Source organism: Taudactylus pleione, unplaced genomic scaffold (assembly GCF_031769625.1).
Source record: "Taudactylus pleione unplaced genomic scaffold, aTauple2 ptg000176l, whole genome shotgun sequence".
Lineage (NCBI taxonomy): Eukaryota > Metazoa > Chordata > Amphibia > Anura > Myobatrachidae > Taudactylus > Taudactylus pleione.
Window position 1 is genome coordinate 932533 of NW_028284578.1, and position 23137 is coordinate 955669.

Consider the following 23137-nt stretch of genomic DNA (forward strand, 5'->3'; position numbering starts at 1 on the left):
AGGAAAGTCCATAATTGACATCAGGGTTCCGATAACATGCCTTGCAGTGCGGTGTGATACTGGAGTCAGACGTGAAAAACTAACTGTCTCTCCCTATATCTGCCTACCTTTAACGGCTTCCGCTCCGTCCGGCTGGTTCCCTGCACGGGGTGATCGTCTTCTTCGTCCGTGTAAACGGCCCGATGCTGCAAAGGTGCAGTGTGATGACGTCACTATGTCTCTGCTGTGTGTCAGATGTGCGCTAAAACCAACGCGTTTCAGGCTCCTGGCCCTTTTTCAAGGATGTCACCTATGTGACATGCATGAAACAGTATGGAAATCATCCTGATCACCCAAACAAGTGGCGAATACAATAGCAAGACAGTGTAGATGGCTGTTAGTGGCCATAAGCGATTAAAAGGCATTAATTGTTGATTTTTGTAACTTTTATAAATGAGGGGAAAATGATAGCCCAATGAGTGTACTTCATGTGTCTAGATTATTTTGGGGTACATTAAAATGGGTTGGGTATGAAATACTGGCAGTCGGGATGCCTACTGTCAAATTGCCGACATTGGCATCCCGACTCTGTATCCCGACAGGGGTTAGGTAAGTGCCCTGACCCGCCCTTCTTGCCTAACCCTCCCTACTTGGTGCCTAAACCTTACCCTCCACCCCCATAGTGCCTAACCCTAATCCACCCCCCCCCCCCCTCAGTGGTGCCCTAAACCTTACCAGCCCCTGCGCTGCTAAGACGCCCGGTGTACCTTTGGTGGCAGCTGTCGAGATTCCAGCATCAGGATTTAGATAGGCAACGGGATTTTGACGCCTATCTTTAGTCCCGGATCGGGCTTCCGACGACCGGCATCCTGTTCGCCGGCATGCTCACTACATCCCCATTAAAATGTCTCTATAGTGATAATTGAGTATATATTTACAAGTTTGTAAAAAGTTTAAAAAAAAACTTGCAAGTTCAGAAACTACCTTCAATACATCCACCCAACATACATATCCCACATCATTAAACCTATTTTTATGCTTTTTTGGAAAATGGCATGTCTGTATTGCCTATATTATCCTGTGTAAAAGAATGTGAATACATTATTATTCATTGGGAGGGGTGTTCTAGGGGTATATCACCACACTATGGGCCTGATTCAGACTTGGAAATAGAGTGAGATATCTCTCTCAACTGTGAACCTGAACAAACCATATTGCAATGCAAGTGGTGTTAATACATATTTTTTTTTTCATGTGGGGTAAATACTGGCTGCTTTTGTACGTAGCCCACAAATACTGCACAGCTTTATTATTACACTACAATTTAGATGTCAGTTTGGAAACACTCCTCCCAAATCTAAATCTCTCTGCACATCTTAAATCTTCCCCACCTGCAGTGCAGCATGGTTTCACCAAGATGATCAGTTGAGAGAGATATCTCGCTCTATTCCCAAGTCTGAATTAGGCGTTATGTCCTGTGAATAAAATGTTGCATTATCGCCCATTGAAAGCCGTGTTAACCTAACGTAGATTTCTAATTGAATAGCAAAAAACTTGCGCAACCTAGTTTGCTTCTAATTGAATTTGCTCCATAGCTTATAGTCCCACATAGGCTAGAGACCTGCAGGTTATCTGCAGAGATGCCCTGTATTCCAGTACACTGTCACGCTATCCTTCCACATTCATCTATGTGCATAAACATTACCTCTCATTGTACTACACATTGGATCAGTATGCTTTATATTTCTACTTCAGGGTCCATAGGGGGTCCACAGGGTTGACCTTGGGGATATAGCTGGATCAGGATCCATGGGCACCACACAGTTAAGCTTTTAGCTCCCAGGATGCACTTGGGTCCTCCTCTATACCCCGCCCCCGAGCCACAGGCACCTCAGTGTAAGCTGGTGCCCGGCCGGAGTCGGTCACCGCGCAGGGGGGCTGCAGGAGCAGCCCCCAGAAGCTTTTTATTTTCTAATAGATTTTATTTATTTTAGTTTCTCTTTTTACTACAGACGGCAGCGAAGGGCTGTCTGTACAGACGCCCACGCTGCCGCTCTGATCCCCGACTGGCGCCGCGACGCCAGTACTGATCTGGGGATCGCGGCGGGAGGACAGAGTCCGTACTAGCCGGACTCTGTCTACTTCCCAGGACTGCTGCCGGAGTCGCCGGGGATTCAGGTAAGCCGCGCGTCGCTGGCTAGCGGCGGCGCGCGGAATACCTTAAATGCAGTCCTTTAGCCTCCGGTCCTGGGGACAGACCGGAGGCTGCTGGCAGTGGCGGCGGGCCCCCCCATAACCCGTGGGACCACTAGACCACCAGGGATAACCGGCAAGCGGGAAGCCAGCATCCCTGGGGTTAATGGCCAGCCAGGGGAGGAAGCCTTCCCTGTTCAGCGGCTCCTCCCCTCAGCTCAGCGCGCTTTTCAGCCTGCATGTCTAGCGTCCCTGAGCTGCAGTTCACTCGGCCACTCCTCCTCTGAGGTCTCTGGCGGCCATTTTTTTCTACATGTGGCAGCGCAGATCCCTCAGGGAGCACGCGGACCGGTCCCCCTGTGTACCTCTCCCCTGTTAGGACGGCGTACACAGCACTATAGCCCTCCCAGACACTGAATCTGGGCGGTTGAGTGTAGTGTAAAGGTGCAGTGAGTATATCTTCCTGCATGGTATGTGACTTTTGCTAGTGCTGCTGCCTGTATTTTTCTCTTATTACTGTCAGCTTATATCTATCTCTTTCCTTCTTCCTTAGCCCTACAGGTGTGGAGGAGGGGCTTTTCTACTAACCTCACATATATAAATCAAGTATTTGTGAGGTCTGTCACATACAGTTGTGTGCTACACAGTGCCATATTCAGGACTGTTGTTCAGCACACAGGGAAGTGCAGTTCTTTTTTCCTCTATTGCCATATATATTTTGTCTGTACATTATATTCGGTTATGTCTGAGGGTGAAGTTGAGCACTCCGGGACTCCAGTGTTGTTTTCCTGCAGGCGCTGCTCTGCGGGATCACATAGGGAAGAGGCATCTCTGGATGGCCTTGATGAGCGGTGTCAGTTGACTCCTGGTCAATCCAGACCCCCTATGACACAGGAGCCACCATGGGCTATGTTTTCACAGGTGCTGGTGTCTCTGGCGGACCGCCTTGCGGCTCCGTCTGCTGTCCCTACGAGGACTCTGTCCCAGCCTACCATTTCCCATTACCAGTGTACCCCGCAATTATTGCAGAGTTCCTCTGGGTCACAGACTGTAGACCCTTATTCAGGATTGCCTATCTATTTTCAGGCCACTCCTGCTACACAACAGTCTGTGGTGCCTTTCCAGACCAATGTGGCAGCTCCTCCACCATGGGTGGACGTGCTCTCCAGTTCAGTCCAGAGTCTGGCAGCTGCATCTTCGACTTTTCAGTCGATGCTGCACAATGACAGGTCTGCAGGGGCGTCTAAGCGTGCACATAAGTTGCATGCGGAGCAGATTTCGGACACTGAGGGGTCCTCAGATGAGGGTGATGTCCAGGACGACTCCGATTCGTACACCTCGGCTCAGGAGGTGGAATCTCGGTCGTCTATTAATGTACGAGCTCTGGTTAGGGTGGTGCGTGCCATTCTCCTAATAGAGGATGAGGCACCTGATCCTAAGTAGAAATTCCCTAGTTTTAAAAAAAAAAAAAAACTAAGGTGACTTCGGCGGTATTCCCCCTATCTGATCAATTAACGGATCATATGGCGGTGGCTTGGCAGACACCCAGTAAGAGATTTGTGCCTCAAAAGAGGTTGGCTTCCAATTATCCATTCCCGGAGGCGCATTGTAGGAAGTGGGTAGCTCCACCGGCGGTGGATTCCCATGTCACACGCCTTATTAAGAGTGCTACGCTGCCAATACCGTCAGTTTCCTCGGTAAAGGATCCCACGGACAGAAAGGTTGAGGCTTGCCTTAAGTCTATTTATTCCCTCTCGGGAGCAATTGCTCGCCCGTCCATGGCCATTTCCTGGTGGCTAAGGCCATTAGGGTTGGGCCAATGCCTTAGGGGACACTTTTCCTGAGGATACTCAGGAAGTCCAGAGGGCATTACTAGGACAGATGAGTGATGCGGCTTCTTATATTGGAGAAGCTTCCTTGGACGCTAGTCTGCTAACCTCTAGGGTGTCGGCTGCGGCTGTGCATGCCCGCCGCTCCTTATGGCTGAGGTCCTGGAGAGCAGACGCTGATTCAAACAAGGGCCTGGAGGCCTTACCTTTTAATGGGGAATTACTTTTTGGTCCAGACTTGGATAGGATCGTGGATAGACTGGCTAGGTCCAAGAAACAAGCTTAGAGTGCCAGGCGTCCCTCTTCCAAACAGGAAGATAAGCCTTCCGCCTGATGGGACGGGCCTCCCTCTGGGGGATCCCAGAGGGGAGGCCGACTTCTTCATTTCGCCCAGAGCTGGTTCAATACCACCACCGATGCCTGGGTGCGAGAAGTGGTCTCCCAGGGGTACGCCCTGTCTTTTCGGCGCAGACCGCCTCACTAGTTTTTCTGCACGAGTCCTTCTCAGGACATAGCCAAGGCTATGCTGATCAGGGAAGCTATAGACTCCTTGCTGACTGCAGGGGTCATTGTACCTGTTCCACAATCTCAGCATGGGATGGGGTACTATTCTGCTGTTTCTGGTACAGAAACCCAATGGCTCCCATCGACCCGTTCTAAATTTAAAGTCTTTGAACAGGTTTCTCAGGATTCCCAGGTTCAGAATGGAAACCTTGAGTTCCATAATTCTGGCTATGGAACCAGGGGATTACATGGTCTCCCTGGATATCCAGGACGCTTACCTCCATGTGCCGATAGCAACGTCACATCAGAGGTGTCTGCGGTTCGCTCTGTTGCACCGTCACTACCAGTTCCGGGCTCTCCACAGCGCCGAGGGTGTTCACCAAGGTGATGGCAGTTATGGCTGCCCACCTTCGGAACCAGGGGGTACGGTTGTTAGCGTATCTGGACGACCTCCTATTGCTGGCAAGCTCTCCGGAGGTTCTGCTGCAACATCTCCAACTGACGGTGGCTTGTCTGCAGATGCACGGGTGGTTAATAAATTGGAGGAAGTCATCCCTGATCCCATCTCAGCAGATGGTCCATCTGGGGGCCCTCCTAGACTCTCATCAGCAGCGGATCTTTCTAACTCCAGAAAAGGTATCTTCCCTACAGTTGCGGATACGCAGTTGCCTGGATTGTGCCAGTCTTTCGGTACACTCGGCAATGAGAGTGCTGGGTTCCAGGGTGTCGGCATTCGATATGGTGGAATTTGCCCAGTTTCACTCCCGGCCTCTGCAGAGGCTGATTCTAGCAAACTGGAATGGGTTGCCTCACCGGATCCGGTCACAGACCCTGGTGCTATCTCCGGATGTACGACAGTCCCTGAATTGTTGGCTTTAAACAGCTCACCTCCTCGAGGTTCGCCCATTTTGGATCCCGGCCTGGGTTCGGCTCACGACAGATGCGAGTCTTCGGGGTTGGGGGGCGGTGACAGGTTCCTTGTCACTTCAGGGTCGTTGGACAGCGGAGGAAGCGGCTCTCCCCATCAATGTTCTGGAACTAAGAGCCGTGTACAGGGCTCTGCAGTCGGCCGGCACCACTCTTCACGGAAGGGCGGTGCAAGTGCAGTCAGACAACGCCACCACGGTGGCGTACATCAATCACCAGGGAGGAACTCGCAGCCGGGCTGCGATGGCAGAAGTGTCTCACATCCTAACCTGGGCGGAGTGCCACTTTCCAGCGATCTCTGCAGTCTTCATTCCCGGAATCCTCAATTGGGAGGCAGACTTCCTCAGCCGTTACGACGTGCATCCAGGGGAATGGTCGCTTCATCCAGAGGTATTCCAACTACTCATGGACAAGTAGGGACTGCCGGAGATGGACTTGATGGCCTCTCGTCACAATCACGAGTTGCCCGTGTACAGGTCAAGGACAAGGGACGACGGCGCCAGTCTGGTGGACGCTCTGTAGGTCAGATGGACGTTTCAGCTGGCATATCTGTTTCCTCCGATATCCCTTCTGCCTTGGGTCCTGCGCAAGTTCTAGCAGGACGGAGGCACTCTGGTACTGGTGGCCCCAGCGTGGCCAAGACGTCCGTGGTACTCCAACCTACAGAGTCTGTCCATCGACGTTCCGTACCTTCCTCCTCAGCGGCAGGACTTGTTGTCTCAGGGGCCCTACCTTTACCCGGATCTGGGTCGTCTGTCTTTGACGGCGTGGCTCTTGAGACGGCCGTCTTAAGGTCCCGGGGCTCTTCTAGTTCCGTTATTTCCACCATGCTGAGGGCACGCAAGCCTGCTTCTGCAAGGATTTACCATAGAGTGTGGCACACGTACTTTCAGTGGTGTGAGTCCAGAAACTTATGATCCTCAGGTATTCAGAGTTTCAAGGATTCTGGCTTTTCTTCAGTCGGGTTTGGACTTAGGTTTACGCCTTTCCTCTCTGAAGGTGCACGTGTCTGCTTTATCGGTTTGGTACCAACGTAGAATTGCTATGTTACCGGACGTACAGACTTTTTTTCCGGGGTGTTCTCAGGATTCTCCTGGCTATTGCTTCAGCAAGGAGGGTTTCCGAGTTGGGGGCACTTTCATGTAGTCCCCCCTTCTTAATTATTTTCTACAGGACAGAGCAGGGCTTCGCACTCGTCCTGAGTGTTTACCTAAGGTTGTCTCTAAGTTCCATATCAATCAGGAACTGGTGGTCCCAGCCTTCAGTCCCCTGATCTTACAGCAGGGGAGACTTCGTTGGACATTGTCCGTGCTCTCAGAGTTTATGTTGATCGGACTGCTTCTGTTCGAAAGTCCGACTCCTTGTTTGTCCTCTTTGGTTTTCATAAGAGGGGTTGGCCTGCCAACAACCAGACTTTGGCCCGTTGGTTTTGTTCTGTTATTAGGGAGGCTTAGATACGAGAGCATTTACCTGTTCCAGCCTCTGTTAAGGCTCTTTCCACTCGTTCTGTGGGCCCTTCTTGGGCTGCTAAACGTGGTGCCTCAGCTGTTCAGCTGTGTAAGGCAGCCACTTGGTCTTCGGTTCAAACGTTTCTAAGATTTTATGCGTTTGACACCTTTGCCTCTCAGGATGCATCCTTCGGGCGCAGGATTCTCCTTTCTGCACAGGAGCGTCCCCGCCCTTAGTTGAACTGCTTTGGGACATCCCCCAAGGTCAACCCTGTGGACCCCCTATGGACCCTGAAGTAGAAAACAAGAGATATGGTAAGAACTTACCTTTTGTTATCTCTGTTTCTACGAAGTCCATAGGGTCCACAGGGCGCCCGCCCTGACGCACCTGGCTTCTAATGGGCTGTGTTGCTGGTCACTGGTATTTCCGTCTCCTTTTTCTGTGAGTATGGTTTCTTGTGTGTTCCAGTCTTCCTTCTCTCTGTTCCATATTCTCCTCCGGCCTAGGCTGCTTACCAACTGAGGTGCCTGTGGCTCGGGGGCGGGGTATAGAGGAGGACCCAAGTGCATCCTGGGAGCTAAAAGCTTAACTGTGTGGTGCCCATGGATCCTGATCCAGCTATATCCCCAAGGTCAACCCTGTGGACCCTATGGACTTCGTAGAAACAGAGATAACAAAGGTAAGTTCTTACCATATCTCTTGTTGTTCTATTGTTTTATGATGTTTGTAATGTATTACACTAATTATGTTTGTTCACCTCTAATACCCCTTTCAGAAATAAAATCCCGGCTTGGATCCAGGACACTGAGCACGGGTTGAAGCCGGGGTTACCCCTTTCACACGTGGGTGACAATCCAGGTTTTTCCCGGGTTGTCACCCTTCACATCGGACTCAGGTCTTCCTCCATTCAGTGGGAGCTTGGAGATTGTCATCTCCGAGTGCTACTCTTCCTGGCCAATCAATTTCTTTTAGGTGTGACCCGGGTCATCAAGACACGGATTGCACCTTTCAGACTTGAGCCGGGTCGTCGACCCCTGGAAAACCCTGATAGCGAGCAGGGTCGGGGCCCCTGGACTGTCAACACGGGTCGATGCACGGTCACGTGCAAAATCCCGGGTTTTTTACTTTTGTCTGAAAGGGGTAATCGTGATCATCTTTGTGAGTTTTTATTTTTCAAGATTTCTGATTAGACATGTGAATTGGACTCTGGAGCAAATTTTTAAATGTATAGTCTGCTGTAGTTGGGTCAGATTGACACATCAATAATTCACATGTATGCAGACTACAACCTGCAGGAATAGAGCATATATGTAAACTTATTGCAGTGCAGCCTTGCATCAAAAGTGCCGGGTGTTTCACTCGCCATTGGCCCCAATGTTCCAGTGGTTTCCAGTTTTTTTCACCAGATGCTGAATGGTGAATTTTGCCGGTGGATTCTGACCTTCAAACTGCTCAATAAATTCTCTTTGGCGTGCCTTTATCCACTCAGTTTTCCAGTACGTCTGGACAATAAACACTCGTCGTTCAGCTGTGTACCGGTTCATATCAACATGTAACACACAGACATGATTAATGTGGACACAACAGCACTGTTAGAAGCAGGAATATCTACTGACTAGCAGTGGCGGCTCCAGATGTGGGGATGCAGCACAGTCCAAAATTCAAACAAGGGAAACACACCAACTGCCATCCTCACTGGTTATATCCTCACTGATTATATCCTCACTGGCAGTTGGTGTGGCTCCCCTATTTGAATTTTGGATTTCGCTGCTGACTAGGGAGGTGAACAGCTGGCCTTCACTTCACGCATGCGTGACCAGCTGGCCTGGATGCTAATGGCGAACACTTTAAACACTTGCTATAACTTCCTCATGTCTCTCATAGACCATGGTGTGTCTGGGTCACATTTCACTAAATTACATCAGATACTTTAAAAGTTAGAAGAAAAACTTTGGGAGAAATAGCGAGTGAAACACCCTGTATGTAGTGCATTTGGAGGGGAAATTTAATTTTTTTTTGCCCGCCGCTCAGTAATGGGTGCATGACGGAGCAATTCAAGTGTTACTCTGATCGGGCACGAGTACCACGGGCACCCACATTTCTGCTTGCAGCCTTTGGAGGTGGCGAGCAGAAATGTGAGAAAAGTCTGTTTTGGGCACCCAAATGGTAGTTTTGGGCACCCTAACCAGTACTTCAGAGGGGTATAGCTGCTATACGCGGCTAAACTTGTTGCTTTTATGCGTGACAAGCATCATAATTAATGGACGCCCATAACAATTGAATTGTTCCGTCAGGTGCCCATTAATTATCACCTCCCAAAAGACAATTGCATCGCCTGACCTATGGAGCAATATTTGGCAGATCAAATCTTTTTCTCCCATATTGTAAAATGCTTATTTGTATCCTGATTTTATTTTTAGTAGTCTATATATCTGTCCTAATACCAGTATTTTTTTGGATTTTTTTTTTTTAAGCCAAGGATAGTATGTGTGTCAGTGACGTCACACTGCAGTAAGGCTATTACTCAGACTCTTCTGATGAGAGGTTTTTCAAAACTGCACGAGTGATACACTTTACCGCCTTTAGCGTTAATTCTGACCATGTTTTCAGTTTACAGGTGACACAAGGATGGGTGACCCAGATCGGATGCTTGGCGCATCCCCCAACTGGTATTGTAGCCGTGCCAGTGATGCAGCCGGAGGCCTCTTTGGATACACTGCTCGTAATTCTGTGTGCTTACTTCGTATAAGCCCCCAAGAGCCTGGATTCTATGGTAATTCCCGTCTCTGCAACATCCAATACAGCACTGTAGTGCACAGACGCTCATATCACCGATCCTGGAATATGGGGATTGTAGAAAATCAGAGCCAAAGTATAGTGTAGAAAGTTTGAGAAAGAGAATACTGTCAAAACTCCATTATTAGCACTTAAGAGCTCACTAAAATATTTTGTTTTGGATATTTAACAATTTATTAAAACAGTATGGTAAATATAATACAGATGTATAACAATTATCCAACAACCATCCAGATAGAATTAGCATTTTATTTTTTCCATAGCAAAAGTACAAGCAGTTCGTGCTATTATAGTAGGGGTTCCCAACCACGGTCCTCAATGCACACCAGCAGTCCAGGTTTTAAGGATAGCCATACTTGAGCACAGGTGGTTTAATTAGTATCTTAGTTATATCCATCTGTGCTCAACCATGGATATCACTAAAACCAGGACTGTAAAGGCGGGCATCCACTTAGAGATCTACAAACGATTGCGACATTGCTGTCGTGCTCTCGTTTGTATATCTAGTGATGTGCCTAGACTGAACGTTCAGTCCAGGCACATCCCTCAGCCCTCTCACATGCTGAACCTGACGAGATCGTCATGTTGACACAGCATGTATGGGCGATGTCGGAAGCGACCAGCGGGCACATGCATTGCTGGTCGCTTCCGACTGAAACATGCCCGATGCATGCGCGATTTGCAAGCGATTGCACGATAACGACGTCGTTATCGTGCAATCCCTTGGTTAAATCGCTAAGTGGATACCCCCCTTTAGTGTGCCTTGAGGACCAAGGTTGGGAATCACTGTATTATAGGATGGTATGCAGGGGTACTGTAGAATCGGGTAACTGTACCTTTATTCAAGACTACAACAATTTGCTCTTGAAGTTTTGTAAAAAAAAAAAAAAAAAACATCGAAAACAGACAAACAACTTGATAACTGACTGTATGGGGAAATGCAGCCCAGTCAACACAACCATTAAGGTTCTCGTACATTAAATAAACATGTACCATGTGACAACCCCATGTGCTTCTCAACCATCCCTTATTTGGCAATAAAAATAAGCATGGCCCTGGGGCAATTACCCGCTTTACCTTCTAGGTGACCTGTTCTGCCTATTATTATTCCTATTCCTGTTTTATGGCTTTGCATGTATTGTTTGCATATGGACATTCCAATGTGTTGCTACTGCTAAGTATTTTGTATTTGTCTATTAGGGGAGCTGGTTGGACATACAGACAGGGTATCCAGCTTTGCATTTTCCCACTACTCTGGTCAGTCTCACCTCTGTGCCAGTAGCTCCGATGACGGATCTGTGAAAGTTTGGGACACCCAGACAAAGAGCATTGTGACAGAACACAAGCTCCATCGGGTAGGTTTTGTGTGTACAGATGATTTGTTTTCTTGAATGCAGATGGAGTGGAATGTAATGTATAGCATACTGTGCATATGGATGCATATGATACATCTACACCCATTAATTACACCTGATATATAAACTAATATACAATATATATATATATATATATATATATATATATATATATATATATTACAACATTTGAAATATGTCAAACAATCTTTTACCCAAATGACAAAGACACGCATTTTGACGTATGTTACCTGTGTAAATGTCTGTTTGTTCATGCTTTTTAGTGCATTGCCGCCAGGATGCAAAAAGTGGTCTGACTGTGTCTTTTCTTCCTTGCAGAACACAATCTCTGCCCTTCACTGGTCTCCCCTGGTGAAGGACCTGCTGATAACTGGGGATGAGAAGGGAATTGTGGTTTGCTTTTGGTATAACCGAAATGATGGACAGCAATTCTTTCCTGAGCCGAGGACCATTGTCTGCCTGTCCTGCTCACCACACCAAGAGGATTTAGTGGCTGTGGGGTAAGCACCTACATTTCACCAACAGGCTTCATAGAAGTCAGATGTCAGCCAATATAGGGCACTAGGCAGATAAGTGGTCTACTGGTCTTCAATTCCAATGTTAAATATTGACATTGTCAGTGAGGCAAACAACAGTCTATAATTCTCATTTTGATTCAGAGGCAACCCTTAACTAAACATACGTTAGAGCTATGTACATAGTTTATTCTTTATTAGTCCTTTATATGTCTGCAGGAGGCTAGCTATCCTCTGGGTAGTTCATGGTTATTGATGAGAGAGGGTACAGTACATATATTGGCGGGTACATGCTCAGTGTCCTTTGTGACATCAAGCTTTGACTACATTGGCTCTGAATGATCACATGAGTTCAGTGTTATAGGAATCTCTATTAGAGATGAACCATCAGAGAGCCCATATCAATCTTTTGGTTTGATATGGGATTGTTCCTGGCCAGTCGATGCAGCACAACTATATGGGGGCTTGAATTATTTTGTTTTTGAACAAGTTTTGTTAGATAAACGTATGTATATGCATAAAATATACTTGTACGAGCTATGATGAAATCAGTAAGTATACTTATACTCGTGGCGATCAATCTTTTTCTAATTTTTTATATTGTTTATAGGTGTGAGTACCATTAGTCATCATCTGTTAAGTTATTACATGTATCAATATATAATATACAGTTATGCTGGGCATACACTACCAGATAAAATGTCTGTCAGACCGACAGACATTTTATCTGGCCGGCTGCCAGCTGCAGAACTCGCCGGCATACACTGTGAGATTTCTCTCACAGTGTATTCGGCAGACATCTGCACTACGCCCCCGGGGGAGGAGACATTTCCCTGTTCCTTCCGTAGGAAGGAACACAGGAAATTTCTGTCTGTCGGCTGCGCTGGGCATACACTGCCCGATGCGGCCGACAGTTTACCCGCTAAATATCGCATCGGACGGGCATGCTGGACAATCCAGCATGCCCAACCGAGCAATATTTAACCCTCGGTCGCCCCCCCACACGCTACAATTATCGCGGCGATTCGCCGATATCGGGCGGATCGTCCCGATAATTGTAGCGTGTAGCCAGCATAAGTGTTTGCGAATATGATAGGTTAACGTCCAACGTGTTACAATATGGATAAATAACTAACTTAGGAAAAAATAGTAACTGGGAAGAAATGCTGTACCAGATAGCAACCAATAAGACATTTGATTTCATGTTCTGAACTGTATTGGAAACTGATAGTATCTGCTTACTATGGGGTACACAGAAGAAGAAAAGGTAACTTTCTATGACCTTTATTATTTAAAATACAGTAAAATAAAAAGAGTGATATTGTCAGAGTAAAGGTGGGTACACACTATACAGATATATCTGCAGATCGAGTGATCTGCAGATGATGGTCGTTCATACACAACAGCAATCCTCCGCTTCTGCTCGCGGTCCCGCTGGGCGGGAAGTGGGTCGGGGGCATGTCCCGCCCCACTCCCTGCGGCTGCCGCTGTGTGTGTACGGGCGGTCTGCAGACATACTGTATCTGTCCATCGGCTGTGCAGCACAGCCGATGCGATATGTCTGTGAACAATGTCGTTCACAGACATATCACTGGTACACACTGGCTGACGGGCAGCAGATATATTGGCCAATCAATTGATCGGCCAATATATCGGTCAGTGTGTACCCAGCATAAGACTGTGTCTCACAATTGTAGCAATATTGTATCAATCCCTCCTTCCTTGTTCATAAGATTTAGTTATAGTGTTACAATTATCAGTAGCGCTTCAGATCCACAAATTGTCTCCCGTTTCCCTCCCAGTATAATCCTGGTGAGTTATGTATTGTGGTCTCTGGTGGCTGGATATTATATAGTCTATTATAACATGAATAGGCAGTGTTGCAGTCTTTAGTATACTTATTGCACAATTGTATTAGGTCAGAGTCTGAAGAGTCCGGTTAAATGTAAATATATATATTTTTATAGTATTCTGCCCCTCACTACTGACCAGACATCAGTGGTGCTAACAATGCATTCCATGAGCACTAAACTAGTATATTCACAAGCCAATGGTCGCACCCTCTAAGTAAATGTAGCACTTTTGAACTTTTGACAGCTAAAATAAAATGTTGGAGATACAATTTTGTTCTGGTGCTTTGGGTTCTGTTATTCCATTTCAAAATTCATCTACATTGACGTACATACTCTAGTTCTATATTTAAAGGGCCGCAATTCTGTTGTGGAAAATTTGGGGGGATTTTATCTCTTGGGCAATACTCTTCCCGCAATGAAAGTGTGCAGCTTGCGTGGAGTTTTGTTCCTCCTGAGTATTGCTTCTACCTCCCATGCCCCAAAAACATATATAGTCGGGGGCTTACTAAACTAGCCGTGCTTGTGGGCAGTGGCGTAACGTGGGGGGTCGAGCGGGGCATGTGCCTTGGGCGCCGTCGGAACCGGCAGTGCAGGGGGTGCCGCCGGCCGCAGTCCAGGGCACGTGCGGTCCGCGGCACTTCAAACTGAAACAAACACGCTGACTGCACTGCACTGAAGCCAATAAGAGTCAGACAGAATCTTATTCGCTGCTGAACCCAGTGCCGGAGCTGGGCAGGAGCTCCCACATGAGTTACGGCTTCCGCACTGGGTGAAGGGAGAGACGTCATGACGTCTCTCCCACAGTGCCCACTGCCAAGCGGGATGGGAGCAGCGTAGCGGAAAGTGTCAGGAGCGGGGATTCAGGTAAGTGTATTTGTCTCTGTGTGTGTCTGTTTTATGTGTAAAAGGCACTGCATAGGGGGCATTACTGGGGGCACTATATAAGGGGCACTGTATATTACATTACTGGGGATACTACTGGGCGACTGTATAAGGGGCACTATATATTGGGGACAGCATAAGGGGCACAGGGACACTACTGGGAGCACTATATAAGGGGCACTGTATAATTGGCATTACTGGGGGCACTACTGGGAGAACTATATAAGGGGCACTACTGGGGGACTGCATAAGGGGCACTGCATAAGGGGCACTGTATTATATGCACTACAACAGGGAGCATAGCATAAGGGGCACTACTACTGGGGGGCACTGCTACAGGGGGCATTGCATAAGGGGCACTGCGACTTGGTATATAGCATGAGGGGCACTACTACTAGGGGCATCGCATAATGGGCACTACAACAGGGGGCACTGCATAAGGGGATATACTACTAAGGGAATTAAGGTGCATATGGAATGACAGTGACTACAAACGGTGGTGTCATATGTTGACACGCCCCCATTTTCCAGTGGCCACGCCCCTTGTGGCATTTGACCACGCTCATTTTTTCAGCGCACGCACATCGGGGGGGGCTCCATTTATCATCTTGCCCTGGACTCCAAATACCCTAGTTACACCACTGCTTGTGTGTGGTAGGAAAATCAGATTGTAAGCTCATACGGGATCAGGGACTGATGTGAATAAACAAACATTCTCAGATTGTATTGTGCGGCATAAGATTGTTTGTGCTATATAAATAGTAATTGTATTGAACCTCCGTTTTTATATATTATAGATTTTATACATCCTTCATGGGGATAAGGTGGAGTGTGAAGACTCAATTCCCGGCGGGTTGAAGGTGAAAAATAAAGCGGCTCTCGCTGTCAGGACTCTGGCTGCTTTACACTCGCTGCAAGTGCCAGTTTAAATGTTCACCTCCAATCCTCCTGGAATCAGCGGCTTACAATATAATGCCCAAAGACTGAGATATGAGCAGTACATGTGTGTGAGAAATGCTTAGCCTCCAAAGATGCATAGCATACATATACAACCCTAATACAGTAAGGGTACACACGCTTTCTTAGACTTGAACACTGTACTTCAACTTTATCCACTTTATTCAAAGTGACACTGTATACAACTTCCACTATAATCTTTGTACATATTATTTTGTGTTGGCTGCCACATTATTTATGTTTTGCTTTTGCCTGTTGTTGATCTGTACTGTGTAATGTCACTCCCATAATTCTTTCTGTTCTAGTCTAAAACTATCCTTGGCACGTGTAATATTGCACAGAGCCCAATCTTTGTTACCGCTGCATGTGATGTGAGGAACTGCTGAGGTTAGAAACCAGGGCTGTCTGTCAGTTATGTTTCATCTGTCCCAGGTACAAAGATGGTATGATCGTCCTGATAGACATCAGCCGCAGAGGAGAGGTCACGCACCGTCTGCGTGGACATGATGATGAGATCCACTGCCTGGCGTGGTGCCCTCAGCCGAGAGAGGAAGACCTAACTCAAAAGCCTGAGGGGGGACCAGGTATATAAATGACCCTATCTGTAGAAATGAATGGCGTCCAAGTGTTTACGAAGATAAAACGTGAGAGACAGAGAGCATGATTGCCTCAGGCCAAGCTGTTTGACTTTGAAAAAAAGAGATACTGAATAGTTTGTCTCAGATAGTTAATTTGTACAAAAAGGCTATCCAGTCCTAATTTGTTTGTCCCTAATGCTGCTGTCATGTCCCTGACATAGAAAATTATGGGTAATGGCTTGGGATGATCTAGTGACAACTTTTGAACAAAACAATCTGCAAAAGGAGCCATATATTAAGGCTTATTATTGAAGCAGAGGCGGATTAATAGAGGGGAGGGTAAGTGCGCAGTCTCCTTGTGGGCCACCCCCGTCTCTGGCTGGTGGATTTCCTCAGAAGACCCTGGCACTGTGATTCTCAGAGTTGATAGCCCAGGGCTATCCCCGGCACTACTTGCCAGTGGGTGCCGGTTTGATAGTGTAGTGTGGTGCAATTGATAGTAGTAAAAATATTGTCTTTTGCTGTGGAACTACAGCTCCCAGCAAGCCTCCCCCGCATACTGGTACTTGGAGAACCACAAGTACCAACATGTGGGGCATTATGGGCCCGCTGGTACCTGTAGTTCCAGAGCAAAAGAAATATTAAAAAACCACAGAACACACACACCGTGATAGTAAAAGTTTAATAATACATACATACATGAAAACTCACCCTTACTATCTCACATACTCACCTATGTATCCCTGAAGCCTTCATGTCCTCTTGTCCAGTAGGAATCCATAGGGTACCTGTAATAAAAAATCCATACTCTCCTCCTCCTATGCGTGTATCATGTCCTCTTCTGTCCATGTGGGCATCCATAGGGCTTGGCAAAACAAAAAAACGTCAATGCGTGGACCATCGAACCTAGTACTGTTCTCTAAGGACAGTACTACCTGAATGACTGCTCCGATGTGGGGTTTCACTATAGAAATCCAGGTGCTGAGCTTTCATTGGCTGAGAGAGGTGAGCCTTCTGCCTCTCAGCCATTGAACGGGTCCCACCATTGACTTCAATGGTGAGAACCGCAAAAGTAACCTTAAGTTACCTTTGTGGTTCTCATCATTGAAGTCAATGGTGGGTCCCGTTCATTGGCTGAGAGGAAGAAGGCTCACCTCTCAGCCAATGAAAGCTTAGCACCTGGATTTCGAATGGAGCAAAGTCGTCAGATTCCGAATATGCATTTAACAGACGAATTTGCCTCATTCGATGCCATTCGACCTTAGTAAATTTACCCCTAAATGTAGGCTGCCATTTTGTGGGCTGAATGTAATATTCATGACTCAGGGCCTGATTCAAAGCCGGACGCTCTGACCAGAGCGCTTGCTCTGAATCAGGACCGGCCTACCTAAAATTGGTGCGGCCTCCTGGCCGCTTGCATAGCTTATGCGAGCGTCCATGATGATGGTTGCGATGGTCAAGACCATTGCGACCATCGGGCTTGCAACGAGACCCTGCGGTAGGGTCTTGCTGCCGCAAGCCCTGGAGTGCTTTTGGCTCTATTAGAGCCAAAAGCACTCCCACTGACATCACTAGTGATGTCAGTGGGGCCGGCCCCAGACGGTAGGCGTTCCCATAGGAACGCCTCTGTCTGGGCAGCCACACCCCCAGCACGCCCACCAAAGGGGGCGTGCTGTCAATCACCATCGACAGCACGCCCCCTTTGGTGCGAGACCCCGAGCGACTGCTCTCACGCATGCGCACAACGGAGGCGCCTCCGTCATGCGCATTTGGGTACCATCGACCCGCTTGCGAGCGTCCTGCGCTCGCGAGCGGGTCTGAATGAGACCCTCAGTTTCTAGGTAATTTAGAGGCTGCTTGCTCACAGATATTCATTCAGCGCACAAAAGGACGGTCTCTGCAGGTAAACTTTTAATCTGTTATTCACTTTATTCCATATGTTAAAAAAGAATATGAAATGCATTTGTGCTTTAGTAATTAGGAAAACACACAGCTCATCAGCCTCTCCTCCCTGCATGCTTGTTATAATACTGTTGTTTTTCACAGGAGTGGAATGGAATTCAACCAATGGCGACCTCCTGCCGGAGACTGAGAACAAGGGCTGCTACCTGGCCTCGGGTTGTAAAGATCAAACCATCCGCATCTGGAGTTCCTCCACAGGCAAAGGTGGGAGCCTTGCGGGCTTGTTGTATATTCTGCGCTTATTATGCAAAGCATGTGTGCACAGTGCTTCATGATAGTACTATTGATGCACAGAATTAATTTACAGTTACATTTGCTTATATTACTGTCTGAATGAGACACTATATACTCCTTAAAACATTTGTTTCTTTTCTGTAAGACAAATGTTTATTGACAAGTAGATAGTTTGAGAAGTAAGGGAATGGTACCCTGCAGCCTATACAGCCGCCGCATGGGGCATCTGAAGACCACTCCAGGTCACTTAGCTTCTGCTGCGCAGAACCACCGGAACCGTCACATGTTCAGAGGGCAGGGTCGGCACAGCACACACTATCACCCTGTTACAGCCCTGCCCTCAGACCGAATGTAGCCTGCGTGGGTTTAATTTCTCTTATAAAATATACCAAAAAATGTCCAACTTTAACAATTAGGAGGACATATATATAGTTATAAACCTGTCCTGGATCTCCTTGAATTTGTGCATGTGTGTGCATCATATGTTTACATATGAAAGCCTCCACTTTGTTTTTGGGTTAATATTGGTTTGGACAAATTAATAAAAGCCAAATAGCCACAACTCGTTCTTAACTTAGTGGAGAAAAATCCAAAAATGCAATAACTTCTGAAAAAACATAAAATGCTAAAAATAACCTAGGGAAATGAAAATATACAAGCATGTAAATAACAAGTTACAATTACTTAATATGAGGTAATAAGTGAATGTAAGAGAAGTCTCTAAAGAGAAATCAAGACAGAGGGGTAGAGATCTCGGCACCAGTCTAATATTAAGTCAGTCATGATGGGGAGCAGTGAGTCAGGATATATGGATGGACCATTTCGTTTTAGACAGTTATGAAACTGTATTATTTATTTATTTAAGCTTTATACATATAGTACCAGCAAATTCCCCTGTGTGTTTATAATGTCACATATAAAATTGGTTTCTGGCTTAGATGCTTCCTCTTCACACCAAGTGCATCCGTTGTGTGATTGCGGCATCAGTCAGCGAGGGCACCTGATGGTGCATTATAGAATTGGAGAGTATTGTATAATGCATGAGCTGTTTTGGTTTCTTTGTTCCTGACCGCTCTGTCCCAGTCCCACCTCACTAGGCTTTTCTAAGGCATGTCAGCCATGCTGTCTTTGTAAGGGGGAGAAACATAGTAAGTGACATACATTATATACACAAGATTACATAGTGATAAAAAAGTGCATTCAAATTACAATCATTTTGCCCATACAAAGCTGACCTCCATTCTTTCATGCAGGTAATCCTTTTGCCAGTACAAAGCTGACCTTTCATGCAGATATCCTTTGAAGGCTTTAATACTGTCTGATTATCTAAATGTTGGTGCAGAGGAGCAGGCAACAGTGATCTAGTTGGTATGTGTAGGATAGCCAAAGGAAATAAAAGTGAATACAGAAGTAGCATTGATAGTACAGTGAGCAACGCTATAGCGATCACATCTGGACTATATATCCATGTACGCCAGACTACACACATGGTTTTTTATGTGATTTTTAATAAATAACTAAATTTTCTCCTTCGTCTGCTGGGGGAACTGGAGCACACTGGGGGTATAGATGGTAACCTGGCACTTTAAATCTTAGTTGATTTGAACGTGGCCCCTTTCCCCTCCCCCCTATACCCCACCTGACCTCAGTTTAGTTTAATTGTCCATTGGAACCAGTGCCTGTTACAATTTTTTTATTTTACTGTGTGCTATTCCTGTCACCGCCTGGGCAGGCTCTGTTCTGCCGGAGTTCCTGTATCGCGGGAGTGTCTGGAGGGTTCCGCCACAGCCAGCACAGGTCTGTATCCGGGTCACTGAGCGCAGTATTTACTGACACTGCGGGGAGATGTACTAAGTCGTGGAGAGAGATAAAGTACCAACCATTCAGCTCCTAATTGTCATGTTACAGGCTGTGTTTGAAAAATAACAGCTAGGAGCTGATTGGTTTGTACTCTTTGTACCTCTCTGTTTGTATCTCTCTGTAAGCTTTGATAAAATCGTATTTTTTTTACTGTGGGAGATCAGTGTCAGGCATCCAATAGGACACCCTCACTGCCGCTCCAACACCCAGCACTGGTGGCGGCAGCACTGGCGACTGGGTCGGTGACTCACGCCGCAGAGTGCTAGCACACGCCGCTCCTGGAATAGCCACAGTTGGACGCTACGTGAGACGGCTTATCACTGCCAGGGTGGAGACACTGATGGTGCTGGTGGTGTCAGAGTCCATGTAGTCCTGCTCTGTTTCACTAAACCACCAGGGCACTTTGTGAACAGGACACTGCTATAGCGGTGGGGGACTTTTGCCTGGCTTCCCCTGTTAGCCCATCCCCTGCCCCCAAGAGCGATCAAACTCCATTACAGCCTGCCTCAGTTCTCCTCCTCCTCCTCCTCCTCCTCCTCTCTCTCCCTCGTGACGCTGAGCAGCCATTTTGAGCACATTACTGTCCCAGCTCCTGTACAGAGAGTGCACAGGGCTCCTGCCCCCAGTTATACCTTGCCCCCTGCTGCCTGGTGAACTAAATATAGCTCCTTCCATGCTTAATTGCTGGACTGTTGAGCATATTTGGCCACATATTTCTGTGCTTTGAGTCTTTGTGTGCTTGTATTAAGTCCGTGACAGGGCAGGCCTCCACCTGTGCTTGAGGGTGTTTGTTCCTCGGTACGGCTTTTCTGTACACTTACTGTGTTTGTGTGTTTCTGTGTGTGCCGGTCTGCCTTCTCCTTTAACCTCACTCCTGCCGTGGGCTTGCTAACAAAATTTGTCTTGCCGGTGGTGTGGGGGCGGGGTATGCAGGGGAGGGAGCTGGAGCACGCTGGGAAATAATTTTGTAACCGTTTGGTGCCCGGACTCCAGCATTACCCAGTGTCCCACAAAGAAAGGAATTTAACAGGTAAGTACATAAATCTCAGGTTTTTTTACATACCAGTAAAATCCATTTCTCCGATTCCATGGGGAAAACTGTGCGACCTCCCTGTGCTGCTGTGTTTGGTGTCTTCTCTTTGGGTTCTGTGTTGCGCTTTAATGGTGACATGTTCCATCACTTTTTGGGGGGTTTCCTCCTATGTTTCTGTTCCTCTCTCCACTCCGTCTCTGCTTGGAACCACATTCAAATCTACTAAGATTTAAAATGCCAGGCTCCACACTCCACGCTCTATACCCCAGTGTACTCCAATGTCCCCAATGGAATCAGAGAAATGGATTTTACTGGCAAGTACATCAATTCTGTTTTTAAAGGGCATTTAGCCATTGTTCATTTAACACCGTAAACTTTACTGCTGTCCCTGAACTTTTATGTTGCCTTTTTCTTTTATGAGCGAATATTGTCTCCTAAATTCTTTATAGTGTGTCCACTCCTGATCCAATGTATTTACACATAAATGGTTCTGTGCTGTATTTTTAGGCATTATGACCCTGAAGCTCCCCTACCTGAAGAGGCGCGGCGGGGGCACTGATCCAGCGATGAAGGAGCGGATATGGCTGACACTGCACTGGCCTCAGGGGCGACCAACTGAGATATTGTCCAGTTGCTTTGGGTTAGTGATGGGGGGTCACACCGTCCTATTGTTACAATTCTCCATATTTTGCAAGTCTGCAGAGTGGGGGGCATAGAAAAATCTCTAGCCATTTAGATCTTCTGGATGTTCACAGCAGAATAAAGTATTTCAGGAAATAGGGGTTGTAATCTTGTAAGAAGCAGTGACCTTGGCTGTGTGTGATACCCTTGAGATAAGCAGTGTATTTATATTAAGTGATTGCTGTCTGTGTGACCACTGTTTGCGCTGTCTCTGCAGGGGAGAGGTGCTCCTGTGGGATTTAACGAGGTCTGGGAAACAGAAATGGAGTCTCCTGGGCTCCTCAGAAGGACAGAACCACACTCGGATTGTGTTTAACCTTTGTTCGCTTGTCACAGAGGAAGGGACAGAGTTGCTGCTGTCTACCTCTATGGATCGGGATGTGAGTGCAATCACCAATGTATACAGCAGGTCATTCTACAGGTTATAATGAGTGTATCTTGTGGATTTATCCGATCTCTGAGCGGCCACTTATGTGGCTGTATAAATGACACTCGTTGAAGACCACATTATGCACTGATAAGACCGAATGGCCTAATCCACAGTGGCCCATGTGTTTCCTGATATCTGCATACACAGGTCCGTTATGCACTGACAGAATCCAGTTACCAGCCAGTCCCTTCACATTGTGATAGCACAGAAAGGCCATTATGTGACTACTTGTATCACCAGCTTTATTTTTATATGTATGTTTTATTTCTGCATTATTAGACCCGCAGCTGTTTGATACCAGCAGCACTTTAAAGATGGTCGCTCAATATACAAGACCCTACTTTTACATACCAACACGTATATTTTATACTGTACCTAATAACCTATAAATGAATATCCATATTAGATAAGTGATCAACATCAACCCTCAAGTTTTCCCAACAGGTCATGCTTTGAGGATTTCTCTCTGTGGAAGCAGGTGGGATAATCACTGATCCAGGAAAAATAAATTAGCCTGTGCATGATTACGGAAATCTATTGTGGTAGAAGGAGGTCTAGTACTGAAATGCACCTCTGCTGTGTAATTATAAGTGTAATGTATTTGGGCTCTTATTGCTGTGTGCAGGTGAAATGCTGGGACTTGGGTTCCCTGTCTTGCTGTTGGTCACTGAGTTCATTAGGCGGCTTCGTGTACAGCCTGGCTTTCTCTCCTGTGGCAACCGGATGTCTGGCAGTCGGTGTGGGTGACAGCATGATACGTGTATGGAACACGCTCTCGGTCACGAATGCATACGACGTGAGGACACTGTGGCAGGGCATCAGGTCCAAAGTGACTACGGTAAGGACAAGTCAATGAAAGAATGACGTCAGCATGTTGGTAAGCAGGGAATGGAAAGTGACTTTAGATCCAAGTTCTATATTTGTCAATGTACTAATATTTCTTTCATAATACAACTGGTTGCTCCAAGAACATTCCGTGTTAAACATTAATCTAATTATTTAAAAAAGACGTTCACTGTAACGGGATGGGCTCACTCTGCCACCCTGTACTTCATTATCCATGGTTGTACTGATTCATCTTGTGGTTCCCTTTTAATGT

The 23137-nt window shown here is 46.8% G+C and overlaps 1 protein-coding gene across 3 annotated transcripts in view; it reads left to right on the plus strand.

Annotated features, from left to right (window-relative positions):
• Positions 1 to 23137, plus strand: part of GEMIN5 (gem nuclear organelle associated protein 5) — a 121532-nt gene that overhangs the window by 1003 nt on the left and 97392 nt on the right. Inside the window, exons 1-9 of one of the 3 annotated variants that reach the window (XM_088475666.1) lie at positions 181 to 193; positions 9499 to 9654; positions 10878 to 11032; positions 11372 to 11553; positions 15693 to 15844; positions 17885 to 18004; positions 21435 to 21567; positions 21826 to 21988; positions 22664 to 22876. In XM_088475666.1, the coding sequence (XP_088331792.1) occupies positions 9510 to 9654; positions 10878 to 11032; positions 11372 to 11553; positions 15693 to 15844; positions 17885 to 18004; positions 21435 to 21567; positions 21826 to 21988; positions 22664 to 22876 (1263 nt within the window). In that variant the 5' untranslated portion in view covers positions 181 to 193; positions 9499 to 9509. Of the gene's footprint in view, positions 1 to 180; positions 194 to 9491; positions 9655 to 10877; positions 11033 to 11371; positions 11554 to 15692; positions 15845 to 17884; positions 18005 to 21434; positions 21568 to 21825; positions 21989 to 22663; positions 22877 to 23137 lie in introns of those variants that run through there. The other 2 variants (XM_088475667.1, XM_088475664.1) reach the window with 2 other exon arrangements.